Below are 25,426 nucleotides of genomic sequence, written 5' to 3'. Positions count from 1 at the left end.
ATATGTATAGTATTTTTACTACAAAAGCGATATTACGTAGGTCAAAATTTTTGACGTAAGAGAACTGTCAAAACATTAGAATGTGACTTTTCATTATTGCCATGTTTATTATAAACATGGCAATAATGAAAAGTCACATTCTAACAGTTCTCTTACGTCAAAAATGTTGACCTACGTAATATCGCTTTTGTAGTAAAAATACTATAGTTTCAAATTCCTGCGTAACTATAATATGTCAATTTAGTTGCCTTTCTAATCAAAAGATGGCGTTAATTCGATCCGAAAGATTAAAATGCTCGTGAAACGTCTAGAGTAGAGTACGTATGATTTGTGAACCTCTCTGTGGCCCAGTGGTAAGAAAACCTACCTATGGACACAAAGGTAGAGAGCTTAAATCTCACAAAGTTGTGGGCTCGAATCTCAGCGGGGTAGGAAATTTTTCTTTATGGCTGGGTTCACATTAATAAACTAAAATAATTTCTATCCTTGTGGGATCGTTACTCACCTGACCTACCGCAGAAGTTTGGATGTAATAAGCGTGTCTTTGTAAAGACAATGAAGTCGACTATACTAAAGTAACAAGACATTTACTCAACACACATTACTCTCCTGATCTAGTGATAAACTAACTTATAGTCTAAAAAACCATTATGAAATTGACTGGTTGTGCAAACCAGTGTCAATAAAACACAAAACGTAATATACAAGTAATAAGAGCACCAATCGAAAAATCAAAGGAATACAATATAACACTGGATAACTGTGGTAGATTACGAGAAGACATTTGAAAGATGGGCTTTTAACAACAACATACTTTACAAACCTCAAATGATTCAGATAGCTATGAAAACAAGAATGCTCAATATTAAGCTCAGTAATCGCAAATCCAAGGAAGAAGTATGAAACTGGACATGACACATAGAAAGAATGAAAGACAACTGTTAGATGAAGCGAATTATTAAATGGAGACCAAGAGTAAATAAGAGAAGTAGAGGCAGACCTCAAACCAGATGGACTGATGACATCAAGCCAATAGCTGGTCACGAATGGATGCAAAAAAACAACGAACAAAAATGAATGGACACACCTAAGGGAGGCTTACATTTAACGATGAATGGAATACCTGTTGATGATGATGAATAAGTACTTACCTTGTTGCTGACCGGCAAACATATTACCCTGTGCTCCTTGCATCATTTGTTGATTGCTCTGCATATTACTTTGCATCATAGACTGGGGATTACCACCGTAATTACCATACTGCTGCCCCATGCCGCTCTGCATATTACTATACTGTTGTGGAAACATGCCCTATAAAATATCATTTTAAGTAAAACTATAATATAATATCTCGATCAGTACCACTAGATCTTTTAATTATACAGGGTGTTTCATTAACAATTATCCATATAGTAACTGGAGAAACTTTAGCACAAAATACGAAGATTTAACCCAAAACACTTAAATAAAATATTCTTCCTTACCGAGATACAGAGTATTTTATTACAAATGTTCTAAAATGATTTTAGCCGATGGTTAAAGCACCTTTTAATATTTTTTTGTTCAAATTTGACATACAGTTACACATGCTAGGGCACTTTAACTAGTCTTAAAAGATATTTTTCCGCTGTTACCGGAGGAGTGCTGTAGGGATATATACTTCCTTTTCGCCCCTTTCCCCCTTACAATCTACGCCACTGTCGTAATAATCATTTCGGCATGTTTTTGATTCTTCGTTACTTTTTACGTAAACATCCTGTGTCTCAATGCGATAGAGTAATAGGTCTGGATCCCGCGTATGAAAAAAAAGTTGATTAAAAGCAAGCTGGAAATTTGTTAATAGCTTAAGGGTGTCTCGTCGGACAAATTTTGATATATGGGAACACTGGAACAGGGGCAGTTTTAATTGTGGAACAGGTTAAAAATTTGGAACGGTCAGACCACGAAAACGGCACATTTATTTTGTCCGACAGAACAGACTTAAACTCTCCGAACAGAGCTTAAACTCTCATGCAAAAATCAGACTGCTATTTATCACCAAATGGGCGTTTTAATTAGTGGAACATGTAGAATATGTCAAATGACAGGAATTATGACAGGTGATAAATAACAGTCTGATTTTTGCATGAGTTTAATCTCTGTTCGGAGAGTTTAAGTCTGTTCTGTCGGACAAAATAAATGTGCCGTTTTCGTGATCTGACTGTTCCAAATTTTTAACCTGTTCCACAATTAAAACTGCCCCTGTTCCATTGTTCCCATATATCAAAGTTTATCCGACTAGACACCCTTAAGCTATTAACAAATTTTCAGCTTGCTATTAATCAACTTTTTTTTCATACGCAGGATCCAGACCTATAAGTAGTTTTCAAGTTATTTGCTTTTTAATGTAATGGATTCAATATGATTATGTATTTTATCACACATATTCTTATTTGATGTAGTTTAAAGTACATAGTCTTATGGAATCCATTATTTTTAAACGCAAATAACTTGAAAACTACTTACTTTATCGAAATGAGACAAAAGGATGACATTTATGTAAAAAGTAACAAGGAATCAAAAAAACATGCTGAAATTATTATGACAGTGGCGTACATTGTGAGGGGGAAAAGCGGCGAAAATGAAGTATATATCCCTACAGCACGCCTCTGGTAACAGCGGAAAACTACTTTTTAAGACTAGTTAAAGTACCCTAACATGTGTAAACTGTGTGTCAAGTTTGAACAAAAAATATTAAAAGGTGCTTGAGCAATGGGCTAAAATCATTTTAGAATATTTGTAATAAATTTGTATCTCGGTAAGGAGGAATATTTTATTTAAGTGTTTTGGGTTAAATCTCCGTATTTTGTGCTAAGGTTACTCCAGTTACGATATGGACAATTGTTAATAAAACAATTATAAATAAATATTTATAAGAAGTTGATATTTATAAGAAGAGTTGGTCTGTGCTAATTCAAATGGCAAGTACCTAGTTTTTTCGAGCAGGGAAGCATGTTGCTCTTTAGGCACATACATATTTTAATCTAGTAACATCGACTTGTAGTCATAATATTTTATCATAAGGTATAATGTAAGCCATATATTTTGAAGTTACCACCTTCATTGGTGTGCTAGTTACAACTACTTTGCGGAATGCACTGAAGATGTTCTGTTCAGAACGAAAACGTTTTGCAATCCATGTGGATGACTTTTAGAAGTTTTAAATAAACTATTTTATACCAAAATACAATTTGAAGTTTTTACTTCTGTATAGGTTTTTAAATAAATATTTGATATAACAAAATGGTCCCCGAAGGGGGTATGGTTGAATATGGTGAATTTTTTAATGTTTAAAAATGAAAGTGCATAACTTCAAGAATAGGTACTACCTGAAAATTTCAGATTGATCGGAGTAAAATTACCAGAGATACAGCATGTTGAATATCCCTACCTTCGATTCGCTTTGCCGCGGATTCGCTTGAGCGTATTTAGAAACATTCAACAAATGTTCACCTTCTCTTTTGTAGATCACTCCGCGATTAAAAAACATAAGAAAACAAGTGATATTGTGCCGATGTGTGCTTTTGCCTGGGGGTAAGTTTCACCCCCTTCTCGTTGGTGAAAAAATATACGTCCAAAATAAGTCCGGAAATGGACAAACTGACTAATTTTAAACAATTTTTTGTATAGAGTTTTTCATAAAGTCAATACTTTTCGAGTAATTTGTGAGTGAATTTGTTCATTTTTCAACAAAATAACCACGATTTTAGACGGTTTTTGCAAATAACTCAAAAAGTAAGTATTTCATAGAAAAAAACATTTTTAGCAAAAATATAGCCTGTAAAAAAGTGAAAAAAATGGTGTATGCATGAGGTCTCTAGACCTAGTAGAAGTAGAGTTATAGCTAATGAATAATATGTTCATATTCGCCAATTCGAAATAGAATATTTCAAGGTGAAATATCCAAAAAATAAAGCACTTTTTGGGGAAAACTCATTACAACTTTTTTAAAGTGTTTTAAAAAGCTTTATTTCTGTTTTTATAAAAGCTTTATTTCTGTTTTTATAATGTATTTTAGCATCAAATGTAAGCAAATTGCGCTCAATTTAAAGTTGGGCCCTTCTGCTTTGGCAAAAAACTCTTTTTTTGGTTATCTCACGTTAAAGAATTCGATTTGGAATTTGACGAAAATGAACCTATTTTTTATTAGCTATAACTCTGCTTCTACTAGGTCTAGAGACCTAATACATACACCATTTTTTTCACTTTTTTACAGGCTATATTTTTGCTAAGAATGTTTTTTCGACAAAATACATACTTACTTGTTGAGTTATTTGCGATAAACCGTCTAAAAACGTGGTTATTTTGTTGAAACATATTCACTCGCAAATAACTCAAAAAGCATTGATTTAATGAAAAAAACACTATAGAACAAAAGTTGCTTAAAATTAGCTTAAATATTGGAAGTATATTTTTTTTACCCCCGAGAAGGGGTGAAACTCACCCCCAGGGCAAAAGCACCATCGGCACAATATTTCTTTTTTTTTTCTTTGACTTGTTAGCTATGTGTATTTATGCCAAATTTTATGTCAATACAAGCGGTTCTTTTAAATTCAGAGGTTTTGCAATATTTTACCGTTAGCGAATATATTAAATCATTTTTTTTTGAGGTGTCTGTAAAAATTTGTCACCGTTGGCTTATTTTTAAATATTTTTCCTTGAATTTTTTTAATAGCCTTTGAATTGTACTTAATATGCTTATTTAATTTAAAAATAAAATAATTGTACCATGGTTTCAAAAAAAATCACAAAAATGTGCTGAAATGTTGATTTCAAACCATGCCGCCCATGAGTATAAGAGTAAGACAACTGAAGAAATAATTGCTATTTATTTTGATTTACCTGATTTGGTTGCATGGAACTAGGATGTGGTTGTCGCATTGGTTGTCTTGGAAAACCTCTCTGCATCTGACCATAATTTCCAGGTTGTTGAGGTCCACCTTGAGTATTTTGCATTCCAGGCATGTACTGATTAAGAGGATGTCTAGATCGAAGCATATTAGAAAGTGCTTGTTTAGACTGATTAATTTGCTGCGGTGGACGCTCGAATCTGTTTACTAAAAATATAAATAAAGTTAAAAATTATATTAGAAAACATAATAAAAGTTAAGCAAAGCGAAAAGTCCCAGATACAAAATTTATTATAATAATAATAAATCATTATTTAAATCTGAAAACTTTTCTTCTTGGAACTTCTTTCTGGTACATCTTTAATATCTGATTTTACAATTTATAAGACAAGAGACAAAAAACAAGAGACAAAGTTTTCATTTAAATAATTATTTATTGTTATTTTAATAAATTTTGTATCTGGGACTTTTCGCTTTTCTTTAAGAGATGTCGCTGCAGCGCCCAAAAGTGGATTTTAAACTATTTTCGAAATTCCACATAAATAGACAGTTTGGTTTCGTTTTGTTTCAGAGGTATGGACGCAGCTCCACTAAGGACGTCGTAAGACAGAAACAGCTGTCTGGAGATTTTGCATCGCCTCTGAATCGAAAGAAAAAAAGAATGTGTATGTACTTTGTACGCACGTAAGAAGTTACACTTCTATTATAATATAATCTAACTTCATATTCAATATACTTATCTACTTTAAACAGTTTTTTTGTATTATATTTAAATATTAAACTAATTTTAGAAAGAACAAAAAGAATACCAAAAATTAAAAAAAAAGGATATGACTTTGTCCGGATTTGAACAGGGGACCTCTCGATCCCTAGGCGAATGCTCTACCGATCAGCTACCACCGTTTTTGTATTCAGTCGATCATTTCTCGGATATAATTACAATCACGGTGACAGATATGGTTTGTTCAACAGTAAATGGTTGAGTTCAATTAGTGCGGTTGTAAATATTATTAAATTTATCTGACCTGGCCCATTGTTAAGACCCACCCGGAGCGATAAGCCACCGAGGTAGACAGAGTTGGTCTTTTGCAATTAACACTACCAAGTAGGTACTCCCATAATAAAGCCTGAAATAAATTTTATCTGAAACTGGGCCTTTTATACTATTATCGGTTAATCCAGGATGTTTATAGTGGTAACTAATTGAACTCAACCATTTACCATAAACATACCATACATTAATTGAAAATAAACATTTTAAATAATACTTATTAGGAGGAAGACAAATCCACAGACATAAAAATTATCATAAACATATTTACTAAAAACACTAATAATATATTCTTTTCACGCACACCTTATTTGCACTACATAACTTAAAAGATGTAGCGACTAATACCATACTGTCGGTGTGCGCATGCGCCAGGGAATGTAAAAATTCACCCTCGTGCCTAAAGAAGTATAACTTCAAAAATATAAACTGTCTTTTTCACTTCTATCTTTACTCAGATTTGAGTACTAGGAACTTTCTTTCTAGGCCGTTTTTCCTAGACGAATGAAAGCGTAATGTGACTGCATATTGTAGAGTCCTTTTCGCTTTCTTTATTCGTCGTCTTATGTCTTATAAATTGTAAAAGTCAGAGATTAAGGATGTACCGGAAAGAATTTCCAACAAGAAAAGTTTTCAGATTTAAATAATTATTTATTATTATTTTATTAAATTTTGTATCTGGTACTCTTTTGACATTATTTATGTTTGTGTATATGTACATGAGTTGTTATTGTTTTTAAATTGTCTTTTCAGAAGACGATAATTAAAATGCAGAAACGAAAAAAAGTCCACCGGTTGAGTTTTCGTAGAACTATAACATCAAGATATAAAATGAATGAGTTTTGGATGTGGTATTATACTAAAATCATAATAAAGATGCACTGAAGATCATGATTTACAATGTATTAACTTTGCAAATCATGATTTGGAATTTACAATGTATATACACTCCTGGCCAAAAAAACCGGGACACCTTAAAAATGGGTCATTTTTGATGTCTCGAATCTCCTAAACCTGTTGTCCGATTTTAGTGATTTTTTTAATATGTTATAGCCTTATTCTCTAAGAATATCGATTTAGTAATAGTGTTGCTGAATAGGTAAATGTCATTGTATACCGGGTGTAACAATAATACTGTGTTTTTTCCTGAAAGTTCGTAACACCCTGTGGAATATTCTAGCATTTAAAAAATATTTAAATTAAAACTCAGTTGTGCCCTATCCTCTCTTAACATTCTGCTTTTTGACTCATTCACTTATGTTGGATAATGAAAAAGTTAGGACAAGTAGCCATGTTCTTCATCAATATAGGGTGTATCTAAATAAGTGCGACAAACTTTAAGGGGTAATTCTGCATGAAAAAATAATGACCGTTTGAATTATAAACATGTCTGCAAATGCTTCGTTTCCGAGATACCGGGTGTTGAATTTTTTCTTACACACTGACGATTTATTTATTGCTCTAAAACCGGTTGATATATTCAAATGAAATTTGGTGGGTTTTAAGAGGCAGTCATTGCGCATTTTTTGACGTACAATTATGTATTTTATATTCACCATTGGCGTGCATACGGGTCATATTACCCGGTCATATTATCTGTATGCACGCCAATGGCGAATATAAAATTTTTAGTTGTATGTCAAAAAATGTTAAATAACTACCTGTTAAAACCTACCAAATTTCATTTGCATATATCAACCCGTTTTAGAGCAATAAATAAATCGTCAGTTTGTAAGAAAAAATTCAACATCCCGTATCTCGGAAACGAAGCATTTGCGGACATATGTTTATAAAGCAAACTGTCATTATTTTTTCATGCATAATTAACCCTTAAAGTTTGTCGCACTTATTTAGAAACACCCTGTATTGATGAAGAACATGGCTAGTTGTCAAAGTACCTAACTATTTTATTATCCAACATAAGTGAATGAGTCAAAAAGCAGAATGTTAAGAAAGGCTAAGGCTACAATTGAGTTTTAATTTCAATATTTTTTAAATGCTAGAATATTCCACAGGGTGTTACGAACTTTCAGGAAAAAACACAGTATTATTGTTACACCCGGTATACAATGACATTTACATGTTCAGCAACACTATTACTACATCCATATTCTTACACTGTTTTGTAATAAACCAAGTATAAAAGTTATACTGCGAATAAATCAGGTATAGACAAAATCACTACCAATAAACATGGAATAACTTAGATATAGGTTATGCGTGGTATAAGAATTTAGTCCAAGTTTATACCGACCCACAATACAACCTGGTTTAAGTCTGGTATAACCTATTTTATGACTGTCAATGTCATCAGAGGCAAAAATATATTATCTTTTGATTTGTTTGTGAGTAATTATATAACAAAAAAATGTGTTTAAGAGGTGTTGCGGCCGTCGAAGAAGTTGATAATTTTATTAACATGATAGAAAATACACGAAAAAGGAAACTTTTCAAAGCTAGAATAAATCCCTTTTTACAATACACCGATAAGGAATTTAGAATTAAATATCGGTTTTCTAAAGATGGTGTAAGGTTTTTAGAGAACTTAATACAGTAAAACCTCGTTAGAATGGACCTCTATTTAACGGACTTTGGATATAACGGACAAAAAATCCGATCAAATGTAAAAAAAATGAATGCAAAAAAATATGAAAAGTCGAATTCCGGAAGAAAAATCAGCAAGGGTAGGATCTCGGCACTGTTTTATTCTAACGCCAATGGATCGCATTTATTGACTGCTGTAATTGTTGGCAAATCTCGTAAACCTAGAGTTGTCAAAGATATAATGCATCATCTGCCCGTTTCGTATTATAGCTCTAATAAGGAATGGTTCACCACAGATATTTTTAAAAATTGGTTTTTTAAAGAATTTGTACCTGCAGTGAGAAAATTTTAAGATAAGAAACTGGAAATACCGCCGAATGAGGTGAAATGTTTATTGATTTTAGACAACGCTCCTACTTGTCCCCCTGAAAATATTCGACATTCAGAAGATGGTAACTTCTGGTGATGCATGATGGTGGATCTGATGGCAATTGTAATATGTTTATGCCAAAAATACATCGCTTATTCAACTCATAGATCAGTGCAGTGGTGCACCCAGGGAGGCTTTGGCGGTTAAAACTCCTCCCAGGGCATATAAAAATATATAAAGATTAGTAGCAAAATGTAATTTGTCTTTCACAAACAATACAACAAAATTTCGGTGCCCAAGCCAACCCCCCCAGGCGAAAATTCTGGGTTCGCCACTATGTTGCAGAAAGTTTTTAGAAGAAGTAGAAAAATAAAAAAGTAGCAAATAAAACTTGATTTCTTTTTTAACTTACAGATTTGTACACTGTACCTAAATATAGTACATATTTAAAAAAAATTGATTGATTTTAAACCTATTTTTATATAACGGACTTTCGGCTTTACCGGACATCCCTTCCCCCCAATTAGTCCGTTATATCGAGGTTTTACTGTAGGTGATTCACTTATTTGTATTTGATATTGCATGAAAAGTTGAGTCAAACAGTCCATATAATGCACAAAAAATTTCAAGATGATTCGTCAATTAGTTTAAATTTTATTCAATTTGTTGACCCCTAGGAACTGTTTTTTGCAATGTTATTGTTCAGAAAATAATAATGAAACAGCAATTCTGTGGAAACCATATGAAAGAAGAATACTGGTATTTTAAACGTATGTGAAAAAATCAATAAAAACTCATTTTTATCATTACGAAAACTTTTCACCTAAGTTAATAATTTGGTTTGTCAGTTACAGAGAAAAATCAAAATTGACATATTTGACACAATATATTTATATCGTTGTTCTATGTATTTGTGCAGAAGATTGCAACGTTGCCAAACTATTATTTCGGAATAAAGTGGGAATACTTATATCTAACTTATACCGAGTTTATTAGTAACAAATTATTTTCGTACTAGATCCACCTTATACTTAAGATAACTATTCTAGATATAAATACGGAATAACCTTAGAATACGAGTGTTTTATTAGTAACAGTGTTAGACAATAACACTGTTACTAATAAAACACTCGCATTCTAAGGTTATTCCGTATTTATATCTACAATAGTTATCCTAAGTATAAGGTAGATATAGTAGGAAAATAATTCGTTACTAATAAACTCGGTATAAGTTAGATATAAGTATTCCCACTTTATTCCGAAATAATAGATTGGCAACGTTGCAATCTTCTGCACAAAAACATAGAACAACGATATATTGTGTCAAATATGTCAATTTTGATTTTTTTCTGTAACTGACAAACCAAATTAAGCTAGGCGAAAAGTTTTCGGAATGATAAAAATGAGTTTTTATTGATTTTTTTAAATACGTTTAAAATACCAGTATTCTTTCATATAGTTTCCACAGAATTGCTGTATCATTATTATTTTCTGAACAATAACATTGCAAAAAAAAGTTCCTAGGGGTAAACAAATTGAATAAAATAACTAATTGACGAATCATCTTGAAATTTTTTGTGCATTATATGGACTGTTTGACTCAACTTTTCATGCAATATCAAATTCAAATAAGTGAATCGCCTATTAAGTTTCCTAAAAACCTCACACCATCTTTAGAAAACCGATATTTAATTCTGAATTCCTAATCGGTGTATTGTGAAAAGGGATTTATTCTATCTTTGAAAAGTTTCCTTTTTCGTGTATTTTCTATCATGTTAATTAAATTATTAACTTCTTCGACAGCCGCAACACCCCTTAAACACATCTTTTTATTTTATAATTACTCACAAAACAAATCAAAAGATAATATATTTGTGCCTCTGATGACATTGTCAGTCATCAAATAGGTTATACCAGACTTAAACAAGGGTGTGGGTCGGTATAAACTTGGACTAAATTCTTATACCACGTATAACCTATATCTAAGTTATTCCATGTTTATTGGTAGTGATTTTGCCTATACCTGATTTATTCTCAGTATAACTTTTATACTGGGTTTATTAGTAATAGTGTAAGGTACATATTAAAAAAATCACTAAAATCGGAAAACAGGTTTAGGAGATTCGAGACCTCAAAAATGAACCAATTTTTAAGGTGTCCCATTTTTTGGCCAGGAGTGTATATATATTGTTATGATCTGCTTTCTATTACTTTTATATTAATTATTATTTATTTGATCAATTATTTAGTTAACGCAAATCATACATAAAAATTATTAAGAAAAAATTTCAGGGTGCTTTTGATAAAAAAAAAATGTTTAAATTATCTTATGTTATACTTATCCCTTCTCGTGATAAAATAGGAAAAAGAAATAAATAGAAAAATCATAAATAAACACATACAAATACCTTTATTATCAAAAGCAATGCTCTGTAAATTTATTAATTAAATCCTGTGGGCATAACTGTCCAAATGAAACCTTGATCATATAAATTAATCTAATTCAAAAAAAATATTTATCGCTTTGCTTTTGATACTATTAATAAAACCAACTAAACAAACAAATTTGGTATTCGCAAAATTACTTATACTTCCTATTAAATTTTTGAAATGTTGGAATCTTAAATTCATATGCTTTTATGTAAAAAAATTAACTTCTAATTATAAAGAAAATCTATCACATAGGTTATTGACTGACCTTTTTGATTCACACACAATGATGTATCCTCTTGACCCAAACAGCTCCTCCTTGTTGATTATGTTAGGCTACCAATCAAAGCCCTCTCCGTTCTCAGCAAACAATCCAGCAGGATACCAGCAACTATTTCTCCAAAACACAAGCCAGGCCTCTTTTTGCCAGTACTCGTTCAATAAACTCCGAAACTCTCTCTTTTCTTTCTCTCAACAATAATCTCCTGAGACCCAAGTATCTTTTTTACTTGGTGTCACAAATAATTTTTATAATGATAATTCTTATAACTTACTCTCTTGGACTGTACATAATCAAAGAGGTATTTCTTCTCGATTTGATTTGTCTCTCGTACCACTTTTCGGCTACTCCCACTATCAAAACAAAACACTAGTACTTGCTGCTGAACTACTCACGAAAACTTTTGACTGCCCCTTTCGGATGCCGGTAACACAATGAATTCCTCTTTCCAAAACTATCTCAACATTCAAACAACACTTTCCCCATTCCAAATTGCCAAGCCAATCAGAAACATTTCTCTCTCCACCTCCCTCTGTTTCAATCGAAAAACCCAGTCATTCTTTCAAACAATATTTCTACTCAAAACTAATGACTTTTCGGAAATTATCTAAATATTCCTGTCATTAAACAAACATATTTAAAATTCCAATTCTCTTTACCTCTATTTTTCTAAAAACTAATAATTACATCTACCTGTGGATTTCACTTTTCCGTAATAAACAATCGGTTTAAAATTATAATCCTAAATAGCTTTCACTTCACTTTTTATTTACAAAAATGTTTTTAATTCTTCATGGAAAACTTCATTAAGGAGAAACCACCTTGCGTGACAACTAACTTCTAATAAATATTTACAAATCAATATACAGGGTGTATCAAATTTATGTGCCCGCGTTATATTAAAAAATAAAATTTTTATTCTATCTTTGATTGATAGACTGATCCACAATAATATATTGTAAATCATGATTTGGGAGTGCTCCTCGTAACATTCAAGTGTGTTGGTTTGTTTAGTTCAAGTGCATCTTTATTGGGATTTTAGTATAGTATTACACACTAAAAATGTTGACTTTTTTTCGTCGTACCAATTGAATTTGATACGAATTCTTAAAAGAGTAACGTATTCAAAATTTCAAAATAGAATTTTACCAAAACGTTGAAAATTGGGATGGTACGAAAGCCTTGTCCGGGACACCGAGAAAGACTTCGTAATTCGGGCCATGTCCAGGATTTTTCGGACTAGTTGGTCACACTAACACTTAAAATTGAAATTGAAACTAACCTTGCATTGGAGGATATCCATATCCTTGCTGTGGATTCTGTCCGAACCAATTCTGCTGTCCAGTGTTACCAACGTACTGTCCTTGCTGTGGCTGCATACCTGGTCCTTGTCCATATCCGCCCATGTTATGTCCCATCTGCGGATTGTTACCTTGAACTTGCATGGGCAAACCAGGTTGTCCTTGGGCAATTTGGGATTGACTTATCGACATAGGATTAACGTGAATAGCACCAGGAACCGTTTTGGGTTTGCGTGGTTTTCTCTGGCCCTTGCCACGTCCCTTACCGACGGCTCCTGCTGGACTTTGGTCTACCGACGATGGAGTATCAGCCTTAAAAATAAAAATTAATAAGTAATTACTTTAAGTATTAGCACAGATTATCAGAACAACTAAAGGATGGCAAAGCAGCAGGTCCCAATAATATACAAGCAGAACTACTCAAACTAATGGAAAACGAATCAATAGCAATAATCACAACCATACCCAACGGCGTATACAATTCTGGAGAAATACCAACATAATGGCTGAAGAGTTTATTGCATTTGCAAAAACACCAGGAGCCAAAAAAATGCGAAGAATACCGAACGATAAGCCCGATGAGTTATCTTCTAAAATTGATCCTAAAGATAATCCATGCGAGAATTTACAAGCTATGTGAAAGTCAAATTTCGCCCAACCAGTTCGGGTTCATAAAAAATGCTGTTGGTACGAGAGATGCTTTGTTTTCAATATAAGTCTTATTCCAGAGGTGCAGAAACGTTAATTGCGAGGTATAGGTACGCATTATTTGATTGATTACGAGAAAGCGTTTGATCGAGTACAGGACACAAAGATGATGCAAATATTAAAAGAAGCACGAATTAACAGCAAAGATCTGAAAATAATTAGAAACCTCTACTGGAATCAGACTGCAAACCTCAGAGTTGACGGTGAACACACTGGATATGTGAAAATCATGCGTGGAGTGAGGCAGGGCTGCATTTTGTCCCCTCTAATTTTCAATATCTACTCTGAAAGAATATTTATCGAAGCTTTACACGAAACTGAAAAAAGTATTCTACTAAACGGGTATTGGCTAAATAACATCAGGTATGCAGATGACACCATATTATTTGCGGACAACCTAGAAGACCTTCAAGTCCTCATGAACAAAATCACGTATTACAGTCAACAATATGGACTCAATATAAACGCAAAGAAGACAAACTTATGATCATTAGCAAGAAAAAGATAACAGAAGGTCAACTCTACATCAACCAAACTCCTGTAGAAAGAGTGAGACACTACAACTAGCTCGGCACCATAATAAATGAAGAATGGACCAACAACCAAGAGATAAGAGTGCGCATCGGAAAAGCTAGCTCAACCTTCAACCGTATGGGGGCCTTTCTCAAGAGCCACAAACTTTCTCTTGGTATAAAAGTAAGAATGCTGAAATGCTACGTCTTCTCTTTCGTTTTTTTTATGGCATTGAATCATGGATCTTGAACGAAGATATGTGCTGAAAATTGGAAGCATTTGAGATGTGGTTATATCGGAATATTCTTAAAACCCCGTGGACTGATCGGGTCACAAATGAGGAGGTTCTTAGAAGAATGGGGAAGAACTGAGAGGTACTAACCAGCATCAAATCTCGAAAGTTGGAATACTTTGGACATATTATGTGAAATGAATCGTCTGTGCAGCTTTTCCGCGTTGCTGCAGATAAAGTGAAGATTGCCATGATGATCGCAAGCATTCGTCACGGATAGACAAATTAAGAAGAAGAATCAGAACAGAACATTAGTACAGCGTAAAACAAATACAAACTAATCGACATTATCTTGGTGTTTATCTATCCTATCCTATCTGCACATAGTTTCAAAAGTTAGGCGCATTTTTCAGTGCGTCACAAATGATAGAAAAAGGTAAGTCCGTGATAATACTCATTTATGACATTTATTCTAACACGACATTTTAGTTAAATCTGACAGTTGTCACATTTTATTTGCAATTTGGCATAAAAACAAATCAATTGTGTTTATTGCATTTATAAAATGGTATTTTCTTTGATTTGCATAGTCTTATAAATTGTACAGATTATATTCGTAGATAAATGATATAATTCGTAAATAATTTTTTCTTCGATTATAGCGCAATCTATCGACAACTAGAATAAATGTTATAAATGCGTTATTTAATGCAATTTAATGCGTTAGAAAGAAATCGAAAAACTATGACGCACTAAAAAATGATCATGAAAAGGACTTTAATAGGTCTTTTTCATATAAAATAAATAATTTGTGATTTTTAATTTTATTTAAATACCCATTTAATTGAACTGGTGTTCCCAGGTGTAAACATTTGAAAAATTTATTCTGGTGAAACTTGTGAAAACGTGATTTATAATTAAAACAATTAAAAAGGAAAGCTTTTAACCATTGTTGGAGTATGAGGTGGTTCTGGAGACTTGGAAGAAATACTGCACAGAACTCTATAAAGCTGAAACCTCTAACATTAATCATATAACAGCAATGCAAGTCTCAACAGCAACCCTAGAACCAGATACTCTAAGGTCTGAAGTCGATGAAGCCATAAAACACCTTAAAAGAAATAAATCACCTGATTGCGATAACATCACAGCAGAACTTTTACAGAACATGGGTGAACATGGTCTCCAATTAATGTGGAGACTGTGCAATCATGTATGGAGAATCGGCAAATGGCCCAGTGATTGGTGTACCGCACTATTTACTCCCATTCATAAGAAAGGCGTAACCACAAAATGTAGTAACTACCGAACCATCTCACTAATTTCACACCCAAGTAAAATTCTGTTGAGAATCATCTAGTGTCGCATGTAGACATACCTGGATAGACAAATACCACAAGAACAGGGAGGCTTCGTGAAGGGTAAAGGCACAAGGGAGCAAATTCTTAATATGCGACAACTCATTGAGAAAGCACGAGAATTCAAAATTCCGATGATCATCTGCTTTCTGGATTATCAGGAGGCATTTGACTGTGTAGACTGGACAGTTTTGTGGAAAGTTCTACATGAGATGGGGGTTCCTGATCATCTGTCAGCTCTGGTGAAAAGCCTATATGAGAACAGTGAAACCAGAATAAGAATTGAAAACCGATCCGATCCTTTTAAAATAGGTAGAGGAGTCCGACAAGGATGTATTCTACCTCCAAGTCTTTTTAATTTCTATGGGGAGTATATAATGAGAAAAGCACTCGACAAATGGAATGGCGGTATTTCTATCGCAGGAAAGAAGATCTCAAATCTCAGATATGCAGATGATACATTAATAACTGCATCCGAAGAAGAAATGTCCAGCCTGCTGCAGCTAGTGGAAGCCGAAAGCAATAGATGTGGTCTCAAGATTAATAAACAAAAAACAAAAATTATGATAGTAGATTATTCAAATTCACTTCACACTACAGGAGCCTTAGACCAGTTAGTGGTTAACGAGTTCAATTATCTAGGATCCTACATCAGTAATACAGGATCTTGTGAAACAGAAATACGTAGGAGAATAGGCATGGCCAGAAACGCTATGAGTCGATTATCGAAAATCTGGAAAGATCGCTCCTTGTCGAAGAACACCAAAATAAGATTAGTACGTGCCTTAATTTTTCCCATATTTAATTACGGATCCGAAACATGGACCATGAAAATACGAAATATGAACAGACTTCCTTACTAAAATAGACCACCTTCAGTGTGTACAAAAAAACTGGGGGAGTTATCAGAAATTATATACGGATGGTTCAAAAATGGAAGGAAAAGTTGGATATGCTATATATTACCCACAAAAAAGTATAAAAATAAACAACAGATTACCTGATAAAATGACAATTTTCACAGCTGAACTCATTGCAATCAAAGAAGCATACAAAATATGTATTAATCAAAAAGAACTCAATTATGTTATATTTACAGACTGCCAAAGCATTGTAAAGAAATTGAAATATAATGTACATAATTTTGCAGAAAATTATATCATCAGTGACATCATAGCAATGAACAGTGAAGCTTTGAAATCGGGCAAAAATATAATATTGTGTTGGATAAAAGCACACATTGGTATAAAAAACAACGAAATAGTAGATGATCTGGCTAAAAAAGCAACAACGAAGGAATCCACTCTGCATACTTATCAACTTCCTATGGGAGACATAATTTCTATTATGAGATCTATCAAACGGACGAAATGGCAGGAACAATACAATAATTCAGACAAAGGAAATTATTACAAAAAAATCCAGCCTACACTTCCCATCAAGACATGGTTTAATCAAGTTTCCAACAAAGGCTTTATCAAAACTATTTGTCGAATAAGAAGTAATCACTGTCTGACTCCAGTCTACAAAAGAGAAATAGGACTTGTAGATAATGATGAATGTTTATGTGGAGAGCTAGCTGATCTACAACATATGCTATTAGAATGTCCTTTACATTTTATTGAAATATCAAACTTTTTTGCCAATCTAGTTCAAGTTAATGTACAATTTCCTTTTAATCTTATATACCTTTTACAATCAAACAATCTAGATGTTTATAAAATTTTGTACAACCATGTTAATTGTTTAAAATTAAAGCTCTGAGAAAAAAATAAAAAAAAAAATAAAAAAAAAAAAAATAATTAAATAAAATAAAAAGTTACTAAGATCTAAACCTCCGCGAGGTTGAATCGGGTTTAGGTCTTAGCGCGATAAAAAAATATATATAAAAAAAAAAAAAAAAAAAAAAAAAAACTAAAAAAATAAAAAATGTAATAAAAAAAAATGTTAAAAAATATAATAAAAAAAGTAATAAAAAAAACAGAGTAAAAAAAAACAGTAGTACTAATAGTTTTAAATTTAGATACTAAGCATATATTTTGTAAAAGAGAGAATTCAAAACACATTGACTGGCCAGTTGGTTGCTTAAACCAGTGCCAATAAAACATAAACACACACACACGAAACATGGACCATGAAATCGGACGACAGAAAAAGGATTGACGCCTTTGAAATGTGGTGCTGGAGAAGAATGCTTCAGATCTCATGGACGGAACACAGAACAATTCACTCAATCCTCCAAGAGCTTAATATTCAGACTCGAATTTCCTCTATTAGCCTCTGCACCGTATTAAAATTTTTCGGCCATATTGCAAGAAGAACTGATGATAATCTTGAGAGACTTATAATTGCGGGAAACGTTGAAGGGCGCAGAAGTAGAGGTCGCTCACCTACTGGATGGACGGATCAAGTACAGAAAGCCAGTGGAAAAACATTCTCTGAATTCATGAGGGAAGCTCAGGACAGAAGCCGATGGAAAGAGATAGTTGCTCGTATTATAGGGAATCACGACACTCAGCAATGAGGAAACGACTGAGGAGGAGGAGGAGGAGTATGAGGAATGGTAACCATTCCTCACATACGGAGCAGAAATCTTAACTCTCACAAAAACATCAGCTAAAAAATTATTGAGAAGGACACAACGAAAGGTGGAGAGATCAATCCTTGGAATAGGCTTAGGAAATAGAGTAAGAAACGAGGAAGTTCGTAGACGAACCAGAGTGGAAGGTATTATCGACAATATTAAAAGGCAAAAATGGAGATGGGCGGGACATGTTGCAAGAAAGGAAGACTACAGATGGACAAAAAAATTTCCAACCATGCTGAAATCCCATATCACTGAAGAGACGTACTCTTTGTGAAGAACAACTGTTTTAAGCTTCTTGTAGAGCTGTCGAACCAAATTTTTTGGCTTCCACTTTAATGAATTCACCACAAATATAGCAAGAACAGTCCACGTCATTTTTACACTTTGAAAACATTTCTAGGCCTTGCGACACATAAAATACGTTATTCCACTGCAATTCTCACGCGTACACTACCATGTCAGTGTGCATCTTCTCGATTCACACCCATAGTCACCCCTTACTATGGTTTGTTTTTAAGCCAAGAGGAGTGATTCAAATTTACCGCGCTGTAATGCTTGTTTGTAATTGGTCCAAACGCAGGCAATTTTACTCCAATAATAATAATAATATCGTATGGCATTTTTGCCGGGGAGATCCTTTCGGATAGTTCCAGCGCCAATTACATCTTTAACCCTGTTTCAAGTAACTAGTGTCGATGTACACTAGCCCAGGGGGACCGACGGCTTAACGTACTCTCCGAGGCACGGTGAGACGGCTCGTGTCATTATTGGAAATGAAAATGGTTTGTCTTTGGCAGGGATCGAACCCACGTCTACTGGCGTATGAGGCCAGCGTTTATGCCGTTACCCACGGCCGCTCCAATGATATACTCCAATGAATTTTGACACTAATGGCATTTATCACATTTTGACACGATTGACATTTCATAGGTTAATTAAGTTATATCGGCGATTTTTTGTTTTCTGTGTTATTCCTTTAAGTTTTAGATTTTTAGTCTGCTTTTATATAAAAAGCAGTTATTTTTAGAAATCTTTAGTGACGTATTAAGAGGAAACAGTAGCGATCAACAGGTAGCAAAAACGCGTTCCAAGATTGCCGCTCTAATTTTGAATATTTTTTCGAGATATTGGGCACACTTATTCGCAATATAATAAAGAATGGCGGTACAGAGCCCAATTTGAAAAATATATTAATATGTGGAAATTACTCTGTAATTAAATACAATATTAAAAAAACGAGCCTGTACCGCCATTAAGAAGAACAAAAAAATACACTTTCTTCAAATAAACTTTTTTATCCGATGCCTAGATTTTGTGTCATTTTGGAACTACTAAAATTTTTTATTTCATTAGTAGTTCCAAAATGACACAAAATCTAGGCATCGGAAGAAACTGTATTTTTTTGTTCTTCTTAATGGCGGTACAGGCTCGTTTTTTTAATATTGTATTTAATTACAGAGTAATTTCCACATAATATATTTTTCAAATTGGGCTCTGTACCGCCATTCTTTATTATATTACGAATACGTGTGCCAAATATCTCGAAAAAATATTCAAAATTACAGCCGCAATCTTGGAACGCGTTTTGGCTACCTGTTGATCGCTACTGTTTTACCTTAATATAATATTTATGGATTATCGTTGAGGGCTGACACGATCAACTAAAAAAGAAGATGTATATGGTTATTTTTCCAGTGAATTTCTTGGGTGTGAATCTGTCTTTTTAGTTTACTCCTCCTGGTTAAAAAATAAACTATAGTGATGTTGAAAAAGTAACTATTCGTTACAAAGTACTCGTTACTTACGAATACCGAAAGTAACGATTAATATACAGAGAGACAAATCGTTACTTTGATTACTCTGATTACTTCGTTACTTCGTACCAATCGTATCAGAGCGAGTAACGACTATTGTATCTACTTTGATTAGGTACTCTGATTACTTCATACCAATCGTATTAGAGCGAGTAACGACTATTGTATCTACTTTGATTACTTTGATTACTCTGATTACTTCGTACCAATCGCATCAGAGCGAGTAACGACTATTGTATCTACTTTGATTACTCTGATTACTTCGTACTTCGTGAAGGTCGTTATTATATCTGAATACCTATACAAAATACCTACCTACTGAGAAATACGATTCTCGATATGATTACCGGTACTCAAATAAAAAAGTAACAAAAGTAATCATAGTAATGAAATCATTTTTATCCCTTAAACAGATAGGTGAAGGTCGTTGTTATACCGGAATACCTATACAAAATACCTACCTACTGAGAAATACGATTCTCGATATGATTACCGGTACTCAAATAAAAAAGTAACAAAAGTAATCATAGTAATCAAATCATTTTTATCCCTTAAACAGATCGGTGAAGGTCGTTGTTATACAATACCTATACAAAATACCTACCTACTGAAAAATACGATTCTCGATATGATTACCGGTACTCAAATAAAAAAGTAACAAAAGTAATCATAGTAATGAAATCATTTTTATCCCTTAAACAGATCGGTGAAGGTCGTTGTTATACCGGAATACCTATACAAAATACCTACCTACTGAAAAATACGATTCTCGATATGATTACCGGTACTCAAATGCAAAAGTAACCATAGTAATCAAAGTAACGAATACTGTAAATGAATACTTTATACAAAATACCTACCTACTGAGAAATACGATTTTCGATATGATTACCGGTACTCAAATACAAAAGTAACAAAAGTAATCATAGTAATCAAAGTAACGAATACTGTGAATTATTACTTTATACAAAAGTAACGATTTGTAACGAATACTCGAAAGTAAACATAATCAACATCACTACCTCTTACCCTTCTCTGGCATCTTAAATACAACGGATTCTGAAAAATGTGCCCAAACACCGTATATTTATTTTTCATTATCTAAAGGGACAAAAGCAAACTTTATTTAAAAAGATAAAGGCAGGTTTTGTTTATATTTGATTCAGAGTTGGACTACCATCTCCATATAGCTATTTCAGCATCCTCATGCATCCTCAGTGAAGCTATGCAGTCACAACTCTCTGCAGTCTCAAACTTTATTTATTACTTATTGAGTTTCTGCTTAATTTTCGATATAAACAGAAAATATTTATTAAATAGCAGACTCAAAAAATTTGTTTTTTGTTGACCAGTGTAATTAATAATTTTTATATATAATAAAATGTTGGGTAATTCATAAGTTTTGAAACCATGTGCATTTTTGAGGTACCTTCCTGGAACAACTTTACTTAAATATAACTCACATAATATCTTTAAAAATTGTATAGTGTACTATTCTAACGTTTTACCAATACCAATGTAATAATATATTTTGTACTCACAGGTTTGTCCGGAATCGGTTCTAAATCTTCTGGAGGCAATGGTGGTGGATCCAAGTAATGAGCTGCCGGTTTTTGAAGGTTATGAGTATGGAACTTTAATAATCTGAAAGTATCTTCACACGCTAACGACTTCCTCTCTAGTCTTACTGCTCCAAACCAAGCCCAAGATAAAGGGGCTGGATTTTTCATTCCTTCGAGTATGTCCCAGTTGCTTACCCGCTGTTTATCTGTCACCTAAAACGAAAACAAATTAATATGTTTGAAATATGCAACTGGAAAAATATAACGAAATTCAATAATCTTTGTGAAAGACGATGTTTATGTTTCGCTTCGACTTAAAGGGGTGGTTAACCATCCCCAGACAGCGGTTTCTGTCTCTAGACGTCTTCAGTGGGGCTACATAAACACCTCTGAATCGAAACGAAACCAAACTGCGTATTGAGGTGGAATAACATTATAATCTACTTTTATGACGCTGTAGCGACATCTCTTAAAGAAAACATGAAAAGTCCCAGATGCAAAATGCATTAGTAAAATAATAATAAATAATAATTTAAATGTGAAAACTTTTCGTGGAACCACTTTCTGGTAACATTTTTAATCTCTGACTTTTAGAATTTGTAAGACAAGAGACGACGAATAAAGAAGGCGAAAAGGACTCTACAATATGCAGTCACAGTCACATTCCGCTCTATTCATCTAGGAAAAGTTTCGAGTACTCAAAATCTAAGTAAAGATAAAAGTGAAAGACAGTTTATATTTCTTTTCGACTCAGAGGTGGTTCACCATCCCCAGACAGCTGTTTCTGTCTCTAGACGTCTTCAGTGGGGCTACATGAAAGGAAACATAAACTGTTTTTCACTTTTATCTTTATTCAGATTTTGAGTACTCGGAATTATCTATCGGACCATTTCCTAGACGAATAATACGGAAAGTGACTGCATATTGTAGAGTTCTTTTCGCCTTCTTTATTCGTCGTCTCCTGTCTTACAAATTGTAAAAGTCAGTTGATATTGTGCCCATGTGTGCTTTTGCCCTGTAGTCCAAGTAATGAAGCTTAAAATAGAACAAAACCTCGCAATTTTTACAGAATTGATCGATTCGCTTGAAAATTTGAGAATAAGTAGTGGATAGTCCAATAATCAAAATCTATACGAGGTTGAAAGGCGCCATTACCATGGGGGTGGTTGCCGCCCCGTCTCGGGGGTGAAATTTTTTTATTTTATTTTGACCGCAAAAGTTGGGAAAAACATTCATTCTAAGCAAAAAACGTTCTATACATTTTTTTGATAAAATTAATAGTTTTCGATACATTGGCTATCGAAAGTGTTAGTTTTATATAGAAAAAATCAATGTTCTTAATCAGTTTTCTGCTAATAACTCAAAAAGTTTTCGTTTTATCAAAACAACTTTGCTTAATAAAAATGTACCTTGTGAAAAAATAAACAAAACCGTTTTTTATTTTCTTTAAGAGCAATAGTAATTGAGCTATACTTTATTATATGTTAGCTCTTCTTCGTCAAATACTAAATATTGTAATTGATGGATTCGACCGTTACTTGATGGAAGTTCATTTTATCTAACAATAAAACACTGAAAATGGTTGTTTTCCATACTTCCACAAAATTTATTATAACTATGTGACTACAGCTGTTTCGGCACTGTGCCTTTCTCAAGTGATATAGATTACTATGGGTTTGCCTTTTTAAACTCTTTAACTGAAGAGGTTGAGGAGTGGGGAGCTGTTTGTCTCAGTTGGTCATTCAGAATTATATTTGTATTTTTCAATTTATTAATTTCCATAGATTCTAATAAAGATAGCTTAAGGCTTTTATTTTAAATATGCAGAATTTGAAACTGTTAATTAAAAAAATGATTATGATCTAGAAGGTGAAGTGCGTATGTAGAAGTGTCTGTTTTTCTATTGTTGAAAACCCTTTTGTTTTCTGCTATCCGTTTGTCAAAGGTTCTGCCAGTTTGACCGACGTAAGTTTTCGGACAGTCACCACAAGTTAGTTTGTAAACACCACTCTGTAGTTGTTGTCTCTTTCGGCTCTTACTGTTCTTAATATATCTGCTTAAGTTGTTGTTAGTTCTGAAAGCTGGTGCTATTCCTTTGTTTTTTATGTATCTGGCTATTTTTGTTGTTATCTTGCCAGTATATGACATGTGATAGAGCAGAAGGTACTGGGTTCTTTCTATATATAAAGGCCTTAAGCTATCTTTATTAGAATCTATGGAAATTAATAAATTGAAAAATACAAATGAAGGGTACAGGCAAAGAAGGTGCTATGTCAATTTTTGCAAAAAATGAGTTTCTGGTCTCCTTTGTTAGCCAGCGATCTCGACTACCATTCTATAAATCAATTACCGGCTATGAACGTGTTGGTCAGGAATAACAGTATATTTTAATTTCTTTAGTTAGGCTAAGAAGGTAACAAGTCCGCACAGTCTGGGCCAAAAAAGTGATATGTCATGTTGTACACGTAGGCTAATGACATCGCTGTAATTCCAGCAAATTTAGTAAATAAACGAGTTTTCGTCCGTGCATAAATAACAAACAAACACCAGAAAGTCTTAAGCTTTAAAACCATTTTTCTCGATACTTATTATTTTGACATAGCACCTTCTTTGCTTGTACCCTTCAAATATAATTCTGAATGACCAACTCGAGACAAACAGCTACCCACTCCTCAACCTCTTCAGTTAAAGACTTTAAAAAGGCAAACCCATAGTAATCTAAATCACTTGAGAAAGGCACTCTGCCGAAACAGCTGTAGTCACATAGTTGTAATTAATTTTGTGGAAGTATAGAAAACAACCGTTTTCAGTGTTTCATTGTTAGACTAAATATTGTAGTTTCAAAGTCAAAAGACGGGAAAACTATGCATTTTTAGAGGATAACTTCTTTAAACTAATTTAAAGTATTTAAAAATATATATCTCCTGAAATAAAAAAAAATAGTCTCTAGCTAAAAAATTAAGTGACATAATAAAAATAATGTTAGTCCCTATTTTTTCAGCCAAAAAGTGATCGGAAACTTCGTCCTACTCACCACCCTAATTAATAAAATTAGTAATTGACCTTATTTGGTCTTCTTTATTTGTGTATTATTAATAGGTTCTAGAAGTTTGACAGGCTTAGAATCATCAGTTTTTAAAAAAAATAGAGTTAAAAGCGAATAACGAATTTTTGTAGTTTGGTAAAAAATGCCCTTTTCTTCATAATAGAAAGATTAGCATCAGAAATACGAAAAATATTTAAATATAAAATTGTAACTTATTTAATTCCCAAGAACATGGTTTGTAAAAATTTTTTTCTACGGCAAAATTTGAGTGAGCTATTGACAATTAAAACTTGTAATAACATGCAAAAACCACCTTTACTAACCGTTGCAAAGTCACCTCTTTTTGCAACTGAGAATTTTAAAAGGATTTAATATTAATAGCCTTATAGATCTTATAAAAACCTACAAAATTATTTTTTACCAAACTTTCTAGGATAAAACATAAAAAAGTTACGGTTAAGCAATCAATATATTTTTTTGAAAAAAAAAGGAGAAATCCAATTGAAAGCATAATAATGTAAGTTAGTGATGTTTTTAGTCATTGACCTTATTCATTCTTCTTTATTCATGTATTATTAATAAATTCCAGAAGTTTGACTGGCTTAGAATGATTAGTTTATAAATAACTGAAGTTAAAAGCAAATAACGAATTTTTGTAGTTTGGTAAAAAATGGCATTTTCTTCAGAATAGAAAGATTAGCATCAGAGATACGAAAAAAATGTTTAATATGAAATTGTAGG

The 25,426-nt window shown here is 33.0% G+C and overlaps 1 protein-coding gene across 2 annotated transcripts in view; it reads right to left on the bottom strand.

The window, feature by feature from the left end:
• LOC114344448 (mediator of RNA polymerase II transcription subunit 12) overlaps positions 1-25,426 on the bottom strand; it is a 268,924-nt gene that overhangs the window by 10,138 nt on the left and 233,360 nt on the right. For both annotated transcript variants that reach the window (XM_050659395.1, XM_050659396.1), the window contains 4 exons: positions 21,619-21,852; positions 12,847-13,177; positions 4,882-5,096; positions 1,152-1,311 (listed from right to left, as the gene is read on the bottom strand). In XM_050659395.1, coding sequence (XP_050515352.1) covers positions 1,152-1,311; positions 4,882-5,096; positions 12,847-13,177; positions 21,619-21,852 — 940 coding nt within the window. The remainder of the gene's footprint in view (positions 1-1,151; positions 1,312-4,881; positions 5,097-12,846; positions 13,178-21,618; positions 21,853-25,426) is intronic.

The sequence above is a fragment of the Diabrotica virgifera genome, chromosome 8, assembly GCF_917563875.1.
Source record: "Diabrotica virgifera virgifera chromosome 8, PGI_DIABVI_V3a".
Taxonomy (NCBI): Eukaryota; Metazoa; Arthropoda; class Insecta; order Coleoptera; family Chrysomelidae; genus Diabrotica; species Diabrotica virgifera.
This window is presented reverse-complemented; position numbering and strand designations above follow the sequence as displayed.